The sequence below is a fragment of the Parasteatoda tepidariorum genome, chromosome 4, assembly GCF_043381705.1.
Source record: "Parasteatoda tepidariorum isolate YZ-2023 chromosome 4, CAS_Ptep_4.0, whole genome shotgun sequence".
In the NCBI taxonomy this organism is placed as follows: domain Eukaryota; kingdom Metazoa; phylum Arthropoda; class Arachnida; order Araneae; family Theridiidae; genus Parasteatoda; species Parasteatoda tepidariorum.
The window spans coordinates 65,958,303-65,978,406 of record NC_092207.1 but is presented as its reverse complement, the minus strand read 5'-3'; the positions used below and the strand labels follow the sequence as shown (position 1 = coordinate 65,978,406).

General features: G+C 31.4%; 1 protein-coding gene across 2 annotated transcripts in view; it reads right to left on the bottom strand.

The window, feature by feature from the left end:
• Positions 1-159: 159 nt before the first annotated feature.
• The window catches only part of LOC107453580 (15-hydroxyprostaglandin dehydrogenase [NAD(+)]), a 28,765-nt gene continuing 8,820 nt past the window's right edge, over positions 160-20,104 (bottom strand). Inside the window, exons 2-8 of one of the 2 annotated variants that reach the window (XM_043047167.2) lie at positions 18,699-18,828; positions 12,420-12,540; positions 9,282-9,388; positions 6,817-6,913; positions 6,653-6,729; positions 3,852-3,997; positions 160-2,026 (exon numbers count right to left, since the gene is read on the bottom strand). In XM_043047167.2, coding sequence (XP_042903101.1) covers positions 1,930-2,026; positions 3,852-3,997; positions 6,653-6,729; positions 6,817-6,913; positions 9,282-9,388; positions 12,420-12,540; positions 18,699-18,791 — 738 coding nt within the window. In that variant the 5' untranslated portion in view covers positions 18,792-18,828 and the 3' untranslated portion in view covers positions 160-1,929. Of the gene's footprint in view, positions 2,027-3,851; positions 3,998-6,652; positions 6,730-6,816; positions 6,914-7,074; positions 7,366-9,281; positions 9,389-12,419; positions 12,541-18,698; positions 18,829-20,104 lie in introns of those variants that run through there. The other variant, XM_043047168.2, reaches the window with a different exon arrangement.

The following is a 20,104-nucleotide window of genomic DNA, read 5'->3' as shown; positions in this document are numbered from 1 at the left end:
AAACAGTATATATATGGTTCATAAAAGGAAGTAAACTTATAGAACTATGACATAGTTACAATACATCAGAGAATGTTCTCCAAGGCTTGGCGGAAGTAGGAAAAGACAATATCTGAGAATCGTTTCGGTCTGATGATAAAGGGTTCAAGAAAAGACCAATTTACAACATACTTACAACTAATTTATTTGTTTAAAATTGACATAGAGAAATAGATACACTCAAAAGTTAGATGAATTTGTAAACACAATAAAGCTGTTGTATACAACCAATACCAAGCAACAAATACCAAGTTTGCATAGAAGTAGAAATAGAAAAAAGATATTAGATTATTTCATCTAACAAATCCTGCTTACCTAAAATAAAGCTGCCAAGCAACTTATCACCACATAAAATAGAAGTGGTACTTATTAAAACGTGGTAAAATGTCTAAAATGTGATAAAATAGGATAGTTGGGATATCAATCAACTTTCAAACTTTCTCCCTATTTAATTTAAAGTAACTCACAGATTTGAGAATTTTATGATGATAATGGAATATATAACTTTTTTGCAAAGTACCTATAAATGTGTAAAAAAAGGCTTTTTTATAAATTTTATTTTATTAAAGTATCCGATAAGTAAATATTCAGTATCCGATATTCTTTAAATCGTAGAGAAATTTATCTCCCCCATTACATATGCCACTGGTAAAATTATTCTTATCTCTGTTTACCATAAACAAGTTACCAAGCTTCGGAAATTTGCTTAAATATTACTGCCTTATAATATTTTAGTTTGAATTCATAATTCCGATTACAAGATTGGTGATTTATTAGGTTTTAAGAACTTACAGATGAGCACCTAAGGTGAGAACTTACAGATGAGCACCAAGAATTAATTGTCATAAAATGCATTTGATAAGTTAACCAAGTGTGAAACTAGAAATAAAACTAGCATGTGACAGTTTTTTCTCCTTCTCACACCAAGGTTTGTTACATGTGCGATAATGCTACATACATGGAATTTTAAAATTGTTTCTAGAAAAATTTAAAATTTAAATATAAAAGTTTAAATAATAAATAAGAGAAATAAATCGCAAAAAGTTTCCAAAACTCATATTATGCTAGCATAGCATGATGCCTAATAGCATGTCATTAAAGAAAGTTCATCAATTTGTTTTTAAATCCTACTCTGAGAAAAAAAGTATCGTCTAAACTACCAGATTATGGTAAAATTTACCGTATTTCTGGCTCTATGGTAACACCAAAAAGGCTCGATATTTTTTACCGAAGTACTTTGGAAATGATTTTGGCAAAATTAGCAATAAAATATAGCTTTATAACATAAGATAAAATTTGGCGAATGAGATAAAATTTGATAATTTTATCATGATACCTCAGAGCATGGCATGAAAACCACTTCTTAGGTTAAATTTATTTTTCAGTTTTGTATCTTTTACTAAATATGTGGTTGTAAGAACTATAATTTTGAAAACCAGTATTTCCGGTAAACCGTTACCATATGAAAGGAAAAACTTCAAATGAATGATTTAAATACCGTATATTTTGGTTTTTTTAAGCGCAGGTATAATTTTTTTAATCAAAAATGTCATTACCATACAGTACAGTAAATTTACTTGAATTTATTACCTCGTCTACAATTGTAGCTGTTATTTATTCTTTATAATGCTTTGAAAAACAAATAAAAATGATGTCAAAATTAGGAAGGGAAAAAAATTCAAACTTTTTAACTGATCTTATTGTTGAAAAAAAGAAGAAGTACGAATTTAAAAAAAAGTTAAAAATTAATGTACATAACCTTTTGGAAGAAAGCTAAGAAAGGTAAACAGCATAGTTGGGAAACCATCCATTATATTGTTTCAATACACATCTTTAGTAAAAAAAATCAGTTTACTAACATAATATAAAAATTCAAAACGTAAGTAATTTTCAGACGTATCCCATGCCAGCACTTTCTATTCGTAGGAGACTTCCATTTTTGTTATCCTTCAACACTTTTATCAAAGCTTGTCCAATATTTTCTAACCTATAAAAAATGTAATTATAAATAACTCTGATAGAAACATTTTCCTTTTAATTTAGTTAACTCAATTCAAATTTTATCTTTAAATACTTTTTTAGTGTGGCAATATTTTGTATCATATAAAAATATAATTTCTTAATTGATTTTATATTCCTTAAAACCGACGTTCCATTAACACAGTAGCAGTTAAATTGAAACAGTTAAAAATAAAAAATAACCCATCTACCTACACTGTAAAAAATTTCGAGCTACTTTACGCGAAACTTATTACATACTTCTTTATTACGTGTAAAACAAACTTGATAGATAGAAACGTATACAAATTAACTGCTTATCAAAATTAAAATGTCCAAATTAAAATTAAATGTTAACTCACATAACACCTCTGTACGATACGACCAGGATATTATAGTAGCAAATGATCAGACTATCGATATTTGATATCGTTATCCATAAACACAGAAGTCTATTTTGAAACCTTTTAATGCATGTACTGTGCTAATCCCATCAATAAAGGTTTTTAATCGATTCAGTGGCATAATTTTCGGTCAAACCTTGTGGTCTCCACTATCTGTATATCTCTGCACATGATAAGTTAAAGTTTGTGTGAGTTTTCGTCCAACAGAAGAGAGATGAGCTCAGTACGGAACTGTTAAATAGTCCAACGTATCGAACATAAACTGCGCAGTGGAGGTTAAATTAAAAAGATTTCACTACGTTCGGGCTAGTTAGTTGCGCAGAAGGGGTGCTAAATACGAAAGATTTCATTACGTTTGGACTACTAAATGATCAAATTTCTTGTTTACCAGTGCTGAGGATTTCTATTTTCAAGGAGGTATTTATTCGTCTCATTGTTGGCAAACTATAAAATTTGCAGACACGAAATTTTACCTGAAGATGTATAACTAAAGTTGTATAACTCAAAGTCCAATTTCTTTTTATATTCTCTAGAGAAATTAAATTTTAAAATTTATCAATTGGGAAATCATTGGACCATTGCTGCAGATTTAAATGCAGATTATTCTAATTTTCAACTAAATCAGTTAATACCCAACATTTCAGTTCAATTTGGAGTTTAGATGCAGATATTTTTATTTATTCAAAAATTTATATATTTTTATTTCATCATATTTTTTTTTTGGGGGGGGGGATCTTTCGTAAAGTCAAATCTTTCACACAAAAAAGGAGTTATGGCTCTTACTCCTAATATTAAGCAACTCACAACTGTTTAATTTGGATTTAGCCAAGAAGACAAAGTAAGCTGCATACCCAGCCACATACCAGCCATAATGTTGTCGAATAGTCTGCTGTCCAGGATTTCTGGCAAACAAGTACGAAATATGCAGACTAATAACTACTGAAGTATACTGGAAAGGTGATTAGACGCAGATACAATTGAAATTTGAAGCAGCAAGTTCATTTGAAAGGAGATTTTTGGCATGTTAGACCACAGCAACCGGTGCAGATCAACTGGAAATCTAGTTCGGAATTGAGATCTGAAGCTCCCCACAAACTTAACCATCTAAACCTCCCCATATCTATCACATTTAAGCTCTATAAATAGGAAACCACGAGGCGGTGAAATCGTAGAGGTAGATCACATGACCATCGAAATTTGCTAAAAATCTACTTATATAATTCTCTTACACGGCGACAAAAAAAGCCTCATTACAACTCCCCGAATGACAACGCTAGAAAATCGACCAATGATTGTCGCTAGTATAACAAATTTAACATTCGCCAGTCTATATTATTTCGTTGTTGAATTTTTTTAATGAAACAAATTCGTTTATCACAAAAAAAAATTATGCTTTAAGAAAGTATTTACTCTGTATAAGACTGCCTCTTCACAACTGCTATTCCTTCTTCTTCATCAACACAGCTCGAAGCAAAATTCCGAAGCAAAGCTGTATCAACAGCACCGGGGCAAATGGCGTTCACTTTAACTCCAGTTTTGTTGAAATGATAATCCGACTGAAATTGGAGAATTGAAATAAATTGAGTTCAATGACACAAGAGACGAAATTAGCTATATTGCAACAAAATATTGCATGTTTCCGAGAGAAGAAATACAGGGTGAACAGCACGGTTAGTAGACACTAAGTTTAAAGCGAAAGCAAAGGCAAAAAATTTTCCCGAGGACATGGAATACATGTTTTCATTAAAAAATAATTTAATTGGTAGATAAGTTATGCTAGTTTTTGAGGCAAGGGCCATAGTTTGACCCTGAGTTTTTGAGGTAAGGGCCATAATTTGGCCCTGAGTGACAAAAAGTGACATATTCACAAAAGCCTCATTTAGTTGAAATAGCCTAATATAGTTGATAAATTAGATATATAGTTGATAATACTATAGCCTAATATAGTTGGTAAACTCAAGATAAAAAAACCATAATAATAGTAAAAAATATAGTACTATAAGCTATACGAACTTGTGGTGGTTGGTTGTGTCCAGGAGATGAATAGACGTAGTTTACATTTTAATTAGTATTTATTTTAATATTTAATTATAACGAACACAAGGGAAAACATGAAAGTTAGAGCAGTGCGTCTACAATGCGTCTTCGCGCGGAATGACAGAGACAGTTACTGATCGTAACTGTTGCGGTTACGATTAAGTTAAGTTCAGTCGCCGCAAACTCAAAGAGTTGTATTGATGCATCAAGATTTAGCGTAAAAGGAAACCTTATATTATTAAGCTTAATTAGCACAAAAGCCTTATATTGTTTAAATGTCTTAAACTCAAAATAAGAACCTGTAATAATAGTAATAAATACAGTACAACAAGTTATACGGATTCGAAAAGTTGCGTTGATGTATCGAGATTTAGTGTTAAAAAAAAACTTATACTATTTTACCTCATATTTTAAACTTTTACAGTAAACTGACGAATAATAACTCTGATATACTTTCATCTTGTGGTAATTTTGAAATTCCATTAAATGAAGAAGCAGACAAATGGAGAAATCTACATAAAATACTACTACAAATCAACTCATGATTTATACAGATATGACTGGAGCATTGGTGGTTATACGGATCAAAGAATATAATAACAAACTGTTTCAAATAAAATCAACAATGTTCCCTTTCAAATTATTAAATCTGCCTGGAAAATTAGAAGTCATAATTACATAATACATCATAAATTAAACATAATACATCAAAAATTAAACGCAAATACTTGTTATTAAATGCTCTAAATGTTCAAGGTGCAAAGAACCATTGGAGGTAAGACACGTTTTGACACAGTGCATAAAATATTTACTATGTCAACGATGCTTTGAATTTATAACTCATCAGTTCTTAATAACATATACTCGGCAGTAGAATGTAGTATTTATCTTAAAGACATAGGTTTTTATTATATGATTTAATTCTTTTTTTTTAACTCTTAGCATTTCCTTTTATTAAGTGTGAAATGCGTTACAGCCAAACAGGAATCTTGGACTAGAAATAAAATTAGCTAACTATATAAACTATGATAAGTTTTGAACGTGCTTATAGCGTAAAACGTAAGTAGCTTTGTGCTAATTTTGAATAAAATGTGATTTGTCAATTGGACAAATAATTTTTATTTTAATGGCAGACACTGAATTTATCGTTCTTCGCCAAGAAAAATACCGGAAGTGAAAAATACCGGAAGTGCCTCATTTCGCGTTGCCTGGTGAGCATCTTATGACCAAAGTCACGGAGACAAGCAACATTACTCACGCCACACTGCCACAGATACCCGTACATAGGGTGGGCCACATTCACACATGACACAAAACAGAGGCTAACACACGGAGATAAACATCTATGTCCTGATCGGGATTCGAAACCGCAACTATTGGTTTCGCAGTCAGGAACGCTAACCGCTCGGCCACCTGGACGGCAATGATAATTCAGAAAAATGATAATGCTTGCTCTTTCATGGCAACAATGCACCTTGCTTCGAATAATTACCCCCAATATTCTCCTAGTTTAGAATAATTCCCAAAAATAAAGCCCATGATGAGGAAAAAATGAAAAAGTTTCGATACCATCATCAATATTGCGAGGACAACAATGAAGCAGCTGAAGATCCTTCCGAAAAACGTTTTTTAGAAATACTTAAAATTTTGGCATCAATGTTGGCATCTGTGCTCCACGTATAGTTTGTATATGCAAAGAACTCCCCTAGCCATTCGTCTGGAGTGGTGGCGGTAACTATGATTACGAGGTTAAACTAATTCAAGTACGGATGTTGGATCGTTATTTAAGACCGATTTTGACTCGGATCAACGAGAGAAAAGGAATCAGAGGAAAAGAAGCTCCCTACTTTAAAATGCGTTATTTCTTGTGTTTCCATAACATAAAATGGACTTAGAATTTGTGACGAGGGGAGTTCGTTCTATAGACCAACTATAAGAGTAGTGTATTGCAACTTAACTTTTAGGTTCGTAATAAAACTAGTTATAGGTTTTTTATTATACCTCGTAGCGTACGTATAAAAATATCTTGTGATTTTTTTAATGGGCTATAAGTTTACGAAGTAAACTTTCGACAGAAATGACTATTCGTCTGATTTTCTTAAACGAATACAAAGGATAGCCGCATTTTCAAAGTAAAATTTTTGTGAAAAGATAAAAATGCACAGGATACGTACACCATAACTCTTCGTAAGTCCAACTACGGCATACTTAGTTGCACTGTAAACAGGACCAACTGGGCATCCAGAAAGACCTGAAATGCAATGGAATTTGTGTACAATTTGAAGATAGTTAAATTCACATAAACATTTAGACCACAACTACGAAATGATGTACAAACCAGCTACAGATGCAGTATTTATTATAAAGCCACCTAAACCTCCATTTTCGAGGCTCAAATACTGTAAACCAAGTTTAATACCATGCAATACTCCAATCTGTAAATAAAAGCATAGAATTGTGAAACAAATTTGTAAATAGTTAAAACAAAATTATTAATTTGGATTTAATGGTCTAAGAGTTGAGAGTTATGAGGCGTGTTCAAAATTACGACATTGAATAGTGTTAAGGGGGAGCATGGCTGATATTAGAATATTACAACAAAGCAGAAGAGTTAGACCATTAATCTGGAGTTTTGAGTGCAAAAGACAAGTCTAATACTGAGTACTACTGATGAGATTATATTAAAGTGCAAAAACATATGTTTATTGGAAAGATTATAATTGCAAAACACGCTGAAATTATCTCTAGAAACATTATCTTCTTCGTATTGCATGAAGGGTTTAATGAAACCAGCTACAGATGTAGTATTTATTATAAAGCCACCTAAACCTCCATTTTCGAGGCTCAAATACTGCAAACAAAGTTTAATACCATGCAATACTCCAATCTGTAAATAAAAGCATAGAATTGTGAAACAAATTTGTAAATAGTTAAAACAAAATTATTAATTTGGATTTAATGGTCTAAGAGTTGTGAGTTATGAGGCGTGTTCAAAATTAAGACATTGAATAGTGTTAAGGTGGAGCATGACTGATATTAGAATATTACAACAAAGCAGAAGAGTTAGATCATTAATCTGAAGTTTTGAGTGCAAGAGACAAGTCTAATATTGAGTACTACTGATGAGATTATAATAAAGTGCAAAAACATATGTACACCGAAGGGCCATTACATTATGACCACCCTCCATATATAACAATGGGCTCGCTCAGGTTTTCATGGTTTCTCTCCAAGGAACAATGTTTTCATGGGGCACATTAGGACCCTTAATCCTCATAGAACAATCCCTGACTACTGTAAGCTACTTGAACATAGTTGCAGACCAGGTTCACCCATTCATGGCAACAGTTTTTCTTGCGGGGGAAGGTGTTTACCAACAAGATAATGCACCATGCCATGAGGGTCGATTGGTTCGATGGATTGGTTCCAGGAACATTCCAGTGACTTTCAAGTCATGTCTTGGCCCCAAAATTCACCTGATCTTAATCCAATAGAGCATTTGTGGTCCTACTTGGAAAATCAAATTCGTGCTGCTACGCTACCCCCTCGCAATGTGAGGGAATTGCAGGACCAGTTGGTGAGCTCTTGGTACCATATAACTCAGATTACCTATCAGCACCGTGTGGAATTAATGCCACGACGGGTGCTAGCAGTTTTGAAGGCTAAAGGTGGTCCTACATGTTACTAGCAGGGTGGTCATAATGTAATGGCTCTTCGGTGTATATTAGAAGGATTATAATTTGCAAAACACGATGAAATAATCGCTAGAAACATTATCTTCTTCGTATTGCATGAAAAAAAGGGGATATGCTAAAGAAATGGATTTCGAGTCAGATCAAAAGCAAATTATACACTACAGATTTATTTTCAAATAATACGTCTAATTATTAATGTGCGTATTGATATTAAATTACACGAATTAGGTAAAATGTTGTACATCTATTAAAATGCTAAAATGTATACATATGTGAAATAGAATCGGGTTGGATCATAACTGCAGTAAAATAGGTACATGTAGTAAAAATATTTAATAACGAGTAAAGAAGCAAAAATTTTAGGATGAAGAATTTCATGTATAACTAATTCTGGACAGACAATAAATGAAACTAAACTACCAGATTATTTAAGATGCATACGTATATGGACAAAATCGCTAATTGAATAAAATATAGTTATATACAGCGTAAAATACCAATAATAAGTCGAAATACAATTAGACTAATGAGTTTCATCTAAAATCCAGGACAAAAAAAAAACTGAACTACTAAAAATTGAAAAATGATGTCGGTTATAAATAAGGAAAAGGATTGAAATATGTGATGAATTGTAAGAAGTAACCCAGAAGTAATATATTACAGGGACTTTAAATTTATTTATTACTTTCGTTAAATAACCGACCCAATTTTGAGCTTTCGACTACCAATGTTCAACTCCTCGGAATTTTGAAAAAAATCCAGAAGACAAGGGATCTCCTGTATCAAGTATTGGGAGAAATTTGCCTTCGTGGATTACATTTTGAAGGAACTTAACTCGCATTTGCTTTGTATGGAAAGGAAAACAACGAAAACCACCCACGGGTAGCCAGACGGCAAGGGGTCTAACCCATAATCCGTCTACCACTGGGGATATTTTACGCCATCGCTGTTGTCGATGCAAGTGTGCGAAATTCGAATCAACCATCCATTGCTAAGATTCGAATCCGGTTCACCTCATTGGGAGGCGAGAACTCTATCCCCTGAGCCACCACGACTCTTTAAATTCAATATGACTAATAACAACAGTTAAGAAGAGAATTTTACTTACAAAATTGACATCAATAGTTTTTCTCCAAGTATTTTCCCCAGCCACGCCAGCATTATTAACCACTATATCTATTCTTCCAAATCTGTCTATGGTTTTGTCAAAAGCATCTAATAAAAATGTATCATCTTATAAATAAAAACTGAATTGCACATTATCAGATATTGATAAAATAAATTGTTAATTTTTTTTAATTGGGAGCCATATTTGACTAATACCGAACTTCAAACTTAGTGAGATGAATTTTAAAAAGTAAAACTATATTTAAATTACTGAATGTTCTAATTCTAAAATCCAGCACCATTGTGTGGAATATCTCAGATTAATGTAGTATTGTTGTCTGAGTTGTTTATTTTTTTATGTCCTGGGTCAGAATTTATTTCACTCTTAAGAGTTCTCTACACCTTAAACATACGGGAGCTAGCTCATTTGGGTAAAACGTTAGTCTTCAATCGTAGTCTGCTTATAATGACTTCTTATTTTCTGGGCAAATTTAATGGTTTGAAAGAGATTGCTAGTAAATACACATAAGGGCGACCTTTGTGCTGAAATACAAAGTAAGGTAAAGCAACGTTTAAGAGCACAAAAAATATATAAAATGCTGACAGCTGTTTCGGATGCTCAAAGGGTAACCTTCATCAGTGCAACAGAAAGAAATAAGAGAACAGGGTAAATATATATAGAAAGATGACGTCACAAGAGGGTTTGGAGCAACGGCCAATAGGAGGGAAGGGTCTATATATATTTACCCTGTTCTCTTATTTCTTTCTGTTGCACTGATGAAGGTTGCCCTTTGAGCATCCGAAGCAGCTGTCTGCATTTTATGTATTTTTTGTGCTCTTAAACGTTGTTTTACCTTACTTAGACTGCTAGTAGTTTAATTTGTAACAGTTAAGTATCAATAATTAAATAAGTAGAAATTCTCTATCATAATTTTACCCCTCATTTTATTTGTTAACTTCAATTTCTCAGCTTGCAAGAGTCGATTCTCAGCTTGCAAGAGTCGAGTTGAGTTGAATGTAGAATTTAATGGCACAAGTTTCTGGAATTGGTTGAACTACATCAAATGCATATGATATTACATATTCTTTAGAAAGCTGATAGCATAATGCTATTAATCATATCTGAACCGAAAAAGATATATTTTGTGCAGCTCGGGATCATGTGATCCACTTTTACTTGGCGAAGACAAAATCGTTGAGAAATCTTGCTAGTTTCATCAAATATAAAGAAAGTTCAACAGTCAAATTATTCTCAAAAACATTAGGGTCATAAATTAATATTTAAATGAGAAAATCAAATATACATAAAGGTTATCGAATTATGAGAAATAGCAATCCAGATTCCTAAGGGTACCTGTTTAAACCTAAACTACAAGAATTTATGCATAGTAATTTTTTATTGTTACGGAGATACCTAGGGTTTAAAACGTAACTAAACTATGTTTATTATACTTGAGAAACTCAAAAACACAAAAAATTTGCGTCTTATGTATTTTTTAATAGTTTCAGAACATATCTTAAAATTAGCCTATGTTGGACTACGGATTTTTTTCCAGAAACATTTTTTGATTTTGCGCTTCTTAGTTCTTCTAAAAATGAATAAATAAGTAAAAATGGTCAAGCAGTGGTCGGAAAAAAACTACATTTTCTTTGTAGGTAACTACAATTGCTTTTTTTTTAAATGTAGCGATTACAAACTACTTTCGAATGCAGTCACTACTTCATTCCTTTTAGAGGACAAACTTAACAGGAGAACGTAATTTTCATCAATATTTAAAATGATTTTGAATAAAAAATTGACTTCTGTTAAATATGAGGAGACATTAAGACGTTTTAATTCATGCTTAAATGAAATGGTTTTTTAATCTAAAGCACTTTTTACGATTTTGTTCTTTTAACTGTCAAACTCCATGCTTTTCTCGACGGTTATTTAGAAAATGCTAGGAAATTATCAAATGTTTGTGATTTGAGTAGTCTATGCTTTTTTTACCCTCCCAGAAATAAAATACAGTGCAAAAAAAATGGACCACTCAGAATACCTTTTGATCTAATGATCGGATTTTCACGCTCTAGGATTTAATCTTAATGGTTTAGGGGGTGACTTCAAATATGATAATTAATTAAGGCAGACGATATTTTAAGTAGCGAAAATAGACACAGAAACGTACTTTATAGTTCTTGTGAAAATAAGTTTTAAAAATGTCGGATATTTAAAATTTGATTTCTCAGGATCAATTCAACTGATTTCGCACTAATTTTTTCGTGCATCAGACGTAGGTCTCATTAATGCTCGACCGCATAGACATTCTTATTGCATACGTTGACGGGCCAGCGAAGGATTTGCACCAATCAGATTCGAAACATTTTTTGCGTTTGAACTTTGTTTATTTAATTAAAGGTAAAATTAATAGTCAAGAATCGCAACAATCAACTGTTTTTTTCTCTTCTGTATCGAACTACTCACTACGCTACTTCCTTTAATAAGTAGCGCACTACACTATAAGCTACGGAAAAAAGCGACTACAGTAGTTTCGCTACTTGTAGCGCGCTGCTTCCGACCACTGGGCTTAAATCCAATTATCAAAATGTCCGATTTGTGCTTTAGAAATATCATGAATTTATTTTTCATACTCAAAATGTGATTAATCAATAGGAAACTACAAAGCAGTGAGTCCATGAAAGAAAATGCATCATTTAGAGCAATGATGTCAATATTTCAGTGGAGAGTTTGAGAGAATAGAATAAGACAGAGCAGTGACGAAGTTTGGGGTACAGGGTGTTCTGTAAGGTCCACCTTGAATGCATATTTTTATAATCCTTTTAAAAAATGATATGAAAAAATATACACGTTGAGGATCACAAATAAAGTTTTATCCCGAAAAAAAAGACGAAATTCAACTAAACACTTATGGGGAAAGCGAGATTGAAGACATCAAAACCTGTTTGATTGCTATTGGAAGCAGAGGAGACAGGGAAAGCAAAAATTCGAAACACATGTAAGTTTCACAAGGCAATTGAATGGGTTTTGATATTTTTCATTACGCTTCATTTAATAGCGATTCGCCTTAGTTATCTATGTATATGCGCCTGTCAAATTTCTAAATTTGAAATAATAAATTAGAATATCATGAATTATTACCTTTGAAGTCATTGTTATCAGTAACATCAGCTTTTTTGAAAAATATGTTTGCCTGTAAATTTGTAGGCAGATTTTTTATTAATTCCGTGGATGTATCCTCATTTAAATCACAAATACAAACCTAAAAAAAAAAAAAAAAAGAATTTAAAAAACATACTATATAACACCAAATCAATATTAAAAAAGACTCACTTCTTTACTTTGAAATGTCTAAAATTGAAAGTATTTTATTGTGACTATTCATTTATTAATGTAGTGCATATTGAAAGTACCAAAAGTACAAACTTCATTTGCAGTTTCCGGACATCTGTCTTTAAGTATTTCAAAGTATTAAGTAACTAGCGATTATACTAAATTTATTTCAAATTTTTGGGATGTTATAAAAATTTACAGATTTGAGAAATTCTTTTCTTTTAAGTCACAAATTACAAAGTAAAAAAAAAGGAGCCCTTGAATAACTTTTAATATCTAATTCATGCTAGATTATAATATTTTAAAAAGTAGACTTTCTATTTCACTTAATATATAACAGACGATATTTTAAATTACAAAATCAGTCATTTTTTTTAATAAACATATTTTTTTTTTTTTTTAGGGATTCAGTTTTCCGACACTCACAATATCTTGAGGAGCAGCAATTTGAGAAATATCAGATGGATTAAAAAGTTTTCCACCAAGGGGAGATACCTTCGCGCTAACAGCAGTCAATCCCCCTGGTAGTTAACCTTTTTCCAAACTGTTTTTTTGCATTCCAAAGCTAAAAGTTGGAACTACACAACTGTGCAATTTGTTCGCCAAAACTTTAATATCTTGTGCAACAAAAAAGTGTTTAAAATGGAGCTATCACGACAACAGATCAGAACAATTATGTAATAAGTGTTCCGAAATAAGCTCCGTGCAACTGAATTTCACGAAAATAAGCGAAAGTTTAGATTTCAATACTGTTTCTTATGATACAGTAAAAGTTGGTTTCGAAAGTTTGAAACTGGGAATTTTGACATTGAAGATGAACCACATTCCGGCCGCCCTATTGAAGTTGATTGTGACTAGTTAAAGTAAATCATTGATCAAGACAGGAAGGTTTCATCACAAACTAATGTTTAGAGCTTGACGTTTGCCAAAAAACAATGGTTAATACTCTCAAACATATGCATCTAACGTTTAAATTTAACCGCTGGGTGCCTCACGAATTGATTGCTGAAGACAAGAGCAAGAGAAAAGCGGCCTTTTTGGCTCTTCTCAGAGATCAAAGAAAAGAGCACAACCTAGACAGAATTGTGACCTGTGAAGAAAAATGGATGTACTACAACAATACAAGCCGTAAAGGAGGGTGGTCATCATCCAGGGAATCAGCAGGTTCGGTTGCAAGACGAATGCTAACTAACAAGAAGGTGCTTCTCAGTATCTGGTAGGATTGTTGTGGAATTATGTATAAGGAGTACCTGAAAAATGGGCAGGCTATCAACAATACAATATACAGCAATATGCTAATCAAAGTTAACGATGCCATTCGCGAAAAGCGAAAAAACGAGTTCAGAAGGAAGGTGGTTCTCTTCCTTCAAGGTAACGCCAGGTCACGTGTTACTGCGATGACCAGCTGGGCGCTCCACACGATGGAGTGGGATTTGAAGCAACATCCAGCATGCAGACCGGATATTACGCCTTCGGATTACTATCTGTTTTCACATCTACAGCTGCATCTTGATGGCATAATCTTCCATTTAAATGACGAGTCATAAATGAGGTCACAAAAAAAATAAACATCTCATAATACGACATCTCAAAACGTAAATAAAAAAAAACATCTCAGATAAAATCAAAAAAGAAGGCGGGGAAGGATAGCTGTAAAACTATAAAATAACATAAAACATATAGATGAAAATGATAAATTGTATTTAATGTAGACGAATTATTTTAAATCAATAAAGTAGTAAATATAGAAATTATAGAAATCAATAACTGTAGTAAAAATAGAAATTATATTAAAAAAAAGGTAAATAGATATATTTAGATTAGAATTTAGAAAAAAAATAATGAGAAGTAAACAGAATTTTAAAATCATTTTAATACATTTATCTTTCCAAAGATTTATAAACATTGTGAAAATTACCATTCTTCGAATTTTGAAAAAGTAAATGCATATTCCCATTACTTTTAAGGGATAAAACTTTGAACCACTGATAAAAATTGAGTCACCGATAACATACAGATCAGCATTCTTCAAAATAAATATAATCCACTAAGAAATAAATGCAATAAACGAGTTATAATATTAATTCATTAAATGACTAACATTATACTAGAAAAAATAATAAATATTAAAAAAATGAATGCTCCCAAAAACATAATATTTCTACAGCTTTATAGAGATAGTGCAACAAAATGAGATAGTGCAACAGAGATAGTGCAACAAACCAACTTTCCAAAAAATATCAAAGAGGAAGAGGTAAAAATAAAGTAGGGCTTGAGCTTATCAGAGGAGAATGAACACTTATTCCTGTTAAATAGGCAAGTTGTGAGACTCATTTTTCTCTACAAGCTTCTACAGGATAAGTATATGACAAATGTTCCTAGTATACAGTGGCTGGGTGGTGCAGTTGGTTTGTCGTCGGCCATCTGAATCCAAGTCTGTGGGTTCGATCCCCGACCCAGACACCGGATTTTCGGGATGCAGAAAATCCTAAGCGGCCATGTTGTATGATTATGCGGCATGTAAAAGATCCCTGGAGTGCCTCTTGGAATTTCCCGCAAAATTAAATTCCTAGTGCACTTTAACATCCAAATAAGAGTCTCGGTGCTGCCATCTAGTGTGGCAGAAACTAGACGTCCAAATTAACGGTATCTCACCCATTGTGGTGGTCCTGAAAGAGTGGATACCACTTCTGGAGAACGCACTAGGTCAGCTCATGTGTGCGTACTTGTGCAGCTCATTGGAAATAAAAAAAAAGTTCCTAGAATACTTTGGGCGTAGGTTCGATCCCCACACTTGACAAAATAGAAATTCACTGTTAAGAATTATTTATACCCGATAAATGATGAAATCTAATGCATAAAAAATAATTATCAATATATTAATCAAATCTAATAGTATTAAATAACTTAAAATTTTTTTAATAAAAAAGGTTTCTTTAATTTTATTTATTTAATTTTTAAAGAAAATAATTACAAAAATTAATTACTATAAAATTTTATATATCCCTTATTAATATTCATTTTATTTTATACTCATTCAAAAATTATGCAGGTTAAAAAATTCTTTATTATTAAACATTTAATATTATTACTTATTACACATTATTAAAAACACAATATTCTTCAATTTATATTAATTAAGTATATTAAATCAAATGCTTTTATTTATAATAAATCTAAGATTTTTTTAACATTTGATGCTTTCTTTAATTATTTATGAATTCATATGAATACACTAAACATATGTAATATTCCTTTTTTATTTAATACTAATACAAATTATTATCAAATATAAATTTATTTAAATTAATTTTTACTAATTGAATCAATTTATTTCTAGATATTAAGTACTATTAAATAATATTAATATTATCTGTATTAACCGTATTTATATTAAATATAAACTAAATTTAAGGCTATTAATTTATTCTAGTTCTGACATTTGTACATAGATAACATAATCAGAGTACGTTACACGTTCATGATAATTATCAGAACATCAATTAATATTATTTAGAACATCATCATTTTCTAATATTTACTTAAATATATTTAACTCACATTACTCCGGTTCATTATGTTAAAAGACTTTCAGGAAAATATTTATTAAGTTATAATATTTCAATAATACATTTTTAAGCTAAATATTATTTCGCACTTGTTGTTCAAATTCGCACTACAGTTTAAATTTCTTAATTTTGAAAACGTAGGAATATTTTTTCATCATTTTTTAACAAAAACTTCTTTATTTTCTCGTTTTTTCCCTTTTATGTACAAAAAATTTTTGATATCCAATGTGTTTTTTTATGTTTATATTTCTTTATTATGCACGTTTTTATTTTATTTAGGGCTGCAAACCTTTATCAAATAATTGAACATTAATTATCGTATCTTAGACTAGAGGTCTACATTAATCTTACACTTAATAGTAGAGATTCATGTATAAAACTTTTAATTTCCAAAAACATATTTCCAGCAAAGAATAGCATGTTAAGATTGTTTTTGAACACTGAATAAATAATTTGACATTTTCGGTTCAAATTTATTGCTGAAAACAATAAGCATGGTTATTTTTCATGATATAAACTTAAAAAACACACAGATTAAAAAGAAAATTCATTCGGTTAGGGATTATTTTAATTTTAGTTAATATTAAAATTTATTGTATGTTTCCACAATTTAGTATCTTCTTGATGAATCAGCTATTTTAACCACACAGATTTCAACCCTATATTTTAAAATGATTTGTATCAGAATCTTCTGATTTTCGTTTAAATAATTACAATATTGACACATGTTTATAGTACTTTGAGTTCACTTTTTTAATAGCATCTGAGAATTTACATCACTCACTCTACTTCCCTCAATATATAATTTCAAAAATATATTGTGGTTCACATATGTATTCTTATTTTTCTTAACAATCTAATTGTTCTAATTACCCCGAAATGGAATTTTTACTAAAATTCATGTACTACAGCATAGATGCTTCCCATTTTGTGCTAAGTTCTAAAATAAATCCGTATACAATGAGTATTTAAATAATGAAAGGGAAAATAGAAATTTCATTTAGAGTATGGTTATTTATATAAATGCTTACGATTCATTCTACTTTAGATATTGTAAAATATGAAAAAAATCTACTTATTTATCACTGTCAAAAAATGCATTGTTTTCCTAAAAAAAATTGATCTTCAAAAAAAATTTTTATTATTATTTTAATGACTCAAATTGTGCTTATCGTTCCAAAACTCATCTTAGGAAGCATTTTATTCCAATTTTATTTTAAAAAAATATTTTTTTGACTAGTTACTTGTAAGGAAGTTATAAATATTCCTCATAAAGGATCATCTACTCAAGCATAACTTTTGCATTGTGCATTGATAATTTGTTTGAATTTTTTGAAACCAACACATTCGAAAAAAATCGTTTTCTGCACGAAATGCACTATTCTACTTTAATCTGATTTCCGTGCTCATTAAAATTTGCTTATAAAAAATACTTTAATCTGAATTCCGTGTTTATTAAAATTTGACGAAGTTATTTAAACATCACCATGTCAACGGGAAAATAATTATTCTCCGTTATTTCTAATTATCATATTTCATCATGATGGCCAATACAGCTGATGCAGGGTTTAGTTGCATTTTATTAACAGGCGTTCACATTTACTTGAGCAGCATGTTTTTCATGGTATTTTGCAAACTAATGATGCATATGGAATTGCATATTCGTATAAAAAAGAGCAAATTTTTTATCTAATATCATATTCAGTATGCCCCTTACTGAAATGCCTCGGAGAGCATTTCATCATCATACTGATCACTCTTTTTATTGATGTTTTACCTAGTGTTGCATAATTCTATTTAAAACTACTCGTTATTGTTGAATGTGAAAAATACAACTCTAGTATAAGACGTTTTCTTCAAGTTTGTAATCGTTTAATTTGAGAACTGACAGTCTAATTTTTACTGACACGAATTTAGCATTAGCGGTCAGCTATACTCTTTGTAACCAGAATACGCATCTCAAAAGTTACGTGATTTTCAAACTCTCCCCAATTTCCCCCTCTCCATTACCATGGCTTCGGAAAACATTGCTTTTTAGCAATATACTTGAGTAAAGATGTGTTGGCTAAGAGGATAGAGCGTTCACCTTCCAAGGAGGTGAACTGGGTTCGAATCCCAGCGATGGCTGGTCGATATGAATTCCGCACCTGCCTCGCACTGACCATAATGCTGACGTAAAATTTTCTCAGTGGTAGATGGATCATGGACTAGAGTCCCTTTGCCGTGAGATTCGCGGTTTTTCTCTCCATGTAACTCAATTGCTGGTTAGTTCCATCAATCAACAACGGCTATAAAATAAAATAAAATATGCTTGAGTAAGAAGTTGGAATATACTGGCTTGGGGCAAAAAAGTAAGCTCTGCCGAAAACATGGTAACGGAGAAGGGGAAAGTAGGAAGAGTGGGAAATTTTCGTACGGTTTTGAAACGCTTATTCCGTTTACAATGAGTATAAATAGATTTAAGGGAAGGTAGTAATATAAAATAAACTGATAACTTAAAAAACATTGGATTACATACTTTTGTTCCTTCATTCAACAATGCCAAGCAGTACGCTCTTCCAATTCCTCGTCCACCGCCAGTCACAAGGGCAACTTTTCCTTCGAGTGTCATGATTTACAAATGCTCATAAAATAGCCGTTTCTTCGTGCTATTCCAAGAAATAAAAGCATTAATTCTAATCAGAAAAAAAGAGTCCTTCAGTTTTTCGCATAAACCTTTCTACTACATTAAATATACAATTTGACTTAATGAGTTATTTTTCCCTGACATCTTGTTAAATGGAATGATCGACTAGTTGTTTCAGGAAATAATGATGGAAGATTTTCGGAATAATCGCATTTTGGCTCTAACTTTTAATATGAAAAGAACTAGTTAGATGATTCGTATTTATCTTTAATTTTAACAATTCGTGATTCAAAAGTGAATAAATAATGATTAAATCTTATGTTTCGTATTAATTACAAGATCATTTTCTCAAAATCGTTTCATAAAAAATTGTATCAAGTACAAGCTAATATTTAAATATGAAATATATCTCTGTTAATTTATATTTTAGGATATAAAATACGATTTTATTCATTCTTAATAATCCCCAAGGAAAAATAATGAAAAAGAGTTAATTGTTTAGAAATTGAATGGTCCTTATTTATTACTTATTATTCTTTATCACTTATATTTACTTATTATTTACAACTTTACTCTTAACTGCAGATACAGACATTCAAAACACTTATTTTGACTGCAGTGAGGCAAATATTTTAATGCGTAATAACTTAGCTTATTCAATTATTTTTTTTTAACGAGAACAACTCGAACTTATCCATACACAGCGTTCTGTTTAAATTTATGAAAATAATTTCCTTTTAATACGCGATAATATTTGTGATTTACAAATATAGTTGCTATATGAAAATCAGATAAGTATTTAGAAGATTAAGCTTTAAAATTAAGAATTAGGAGGATTTTCAATACCATCATTGTTTTTTGGATATATACAGCTATTTACAAATGAAGAAAATTATGTCACAATAACTTCTTTTTATTTATTTGCTGCTTTTTAAAAAAAATCCGAAATATGAGATTTTAGAAACTTGTGGGGAGCTACATTGCCGACGATGTCAACCTTCATCTATCAAAATGTACCACGATATAGAATCGAGTTAACACGTCTCATATACCAGTGAATTGGAATTGTATTATTGTAATGGTAGTTACACAACATTACTCCCTCACCAGAATTTTATCTGGGATAGAATTTGATGAATACAGATCACTAGATGACACGACCAGGAGAGATGTGTTAAGTTCTCCAGATTTTTAGCACTGGTAGTAAGAGCTGTATTGACACGTTGAGCAACGCATCAGCCATTGGTGGCTGACACTGGACTTTCCATTTAGGCCGAGTCAGCCACCGGTGGCTGACA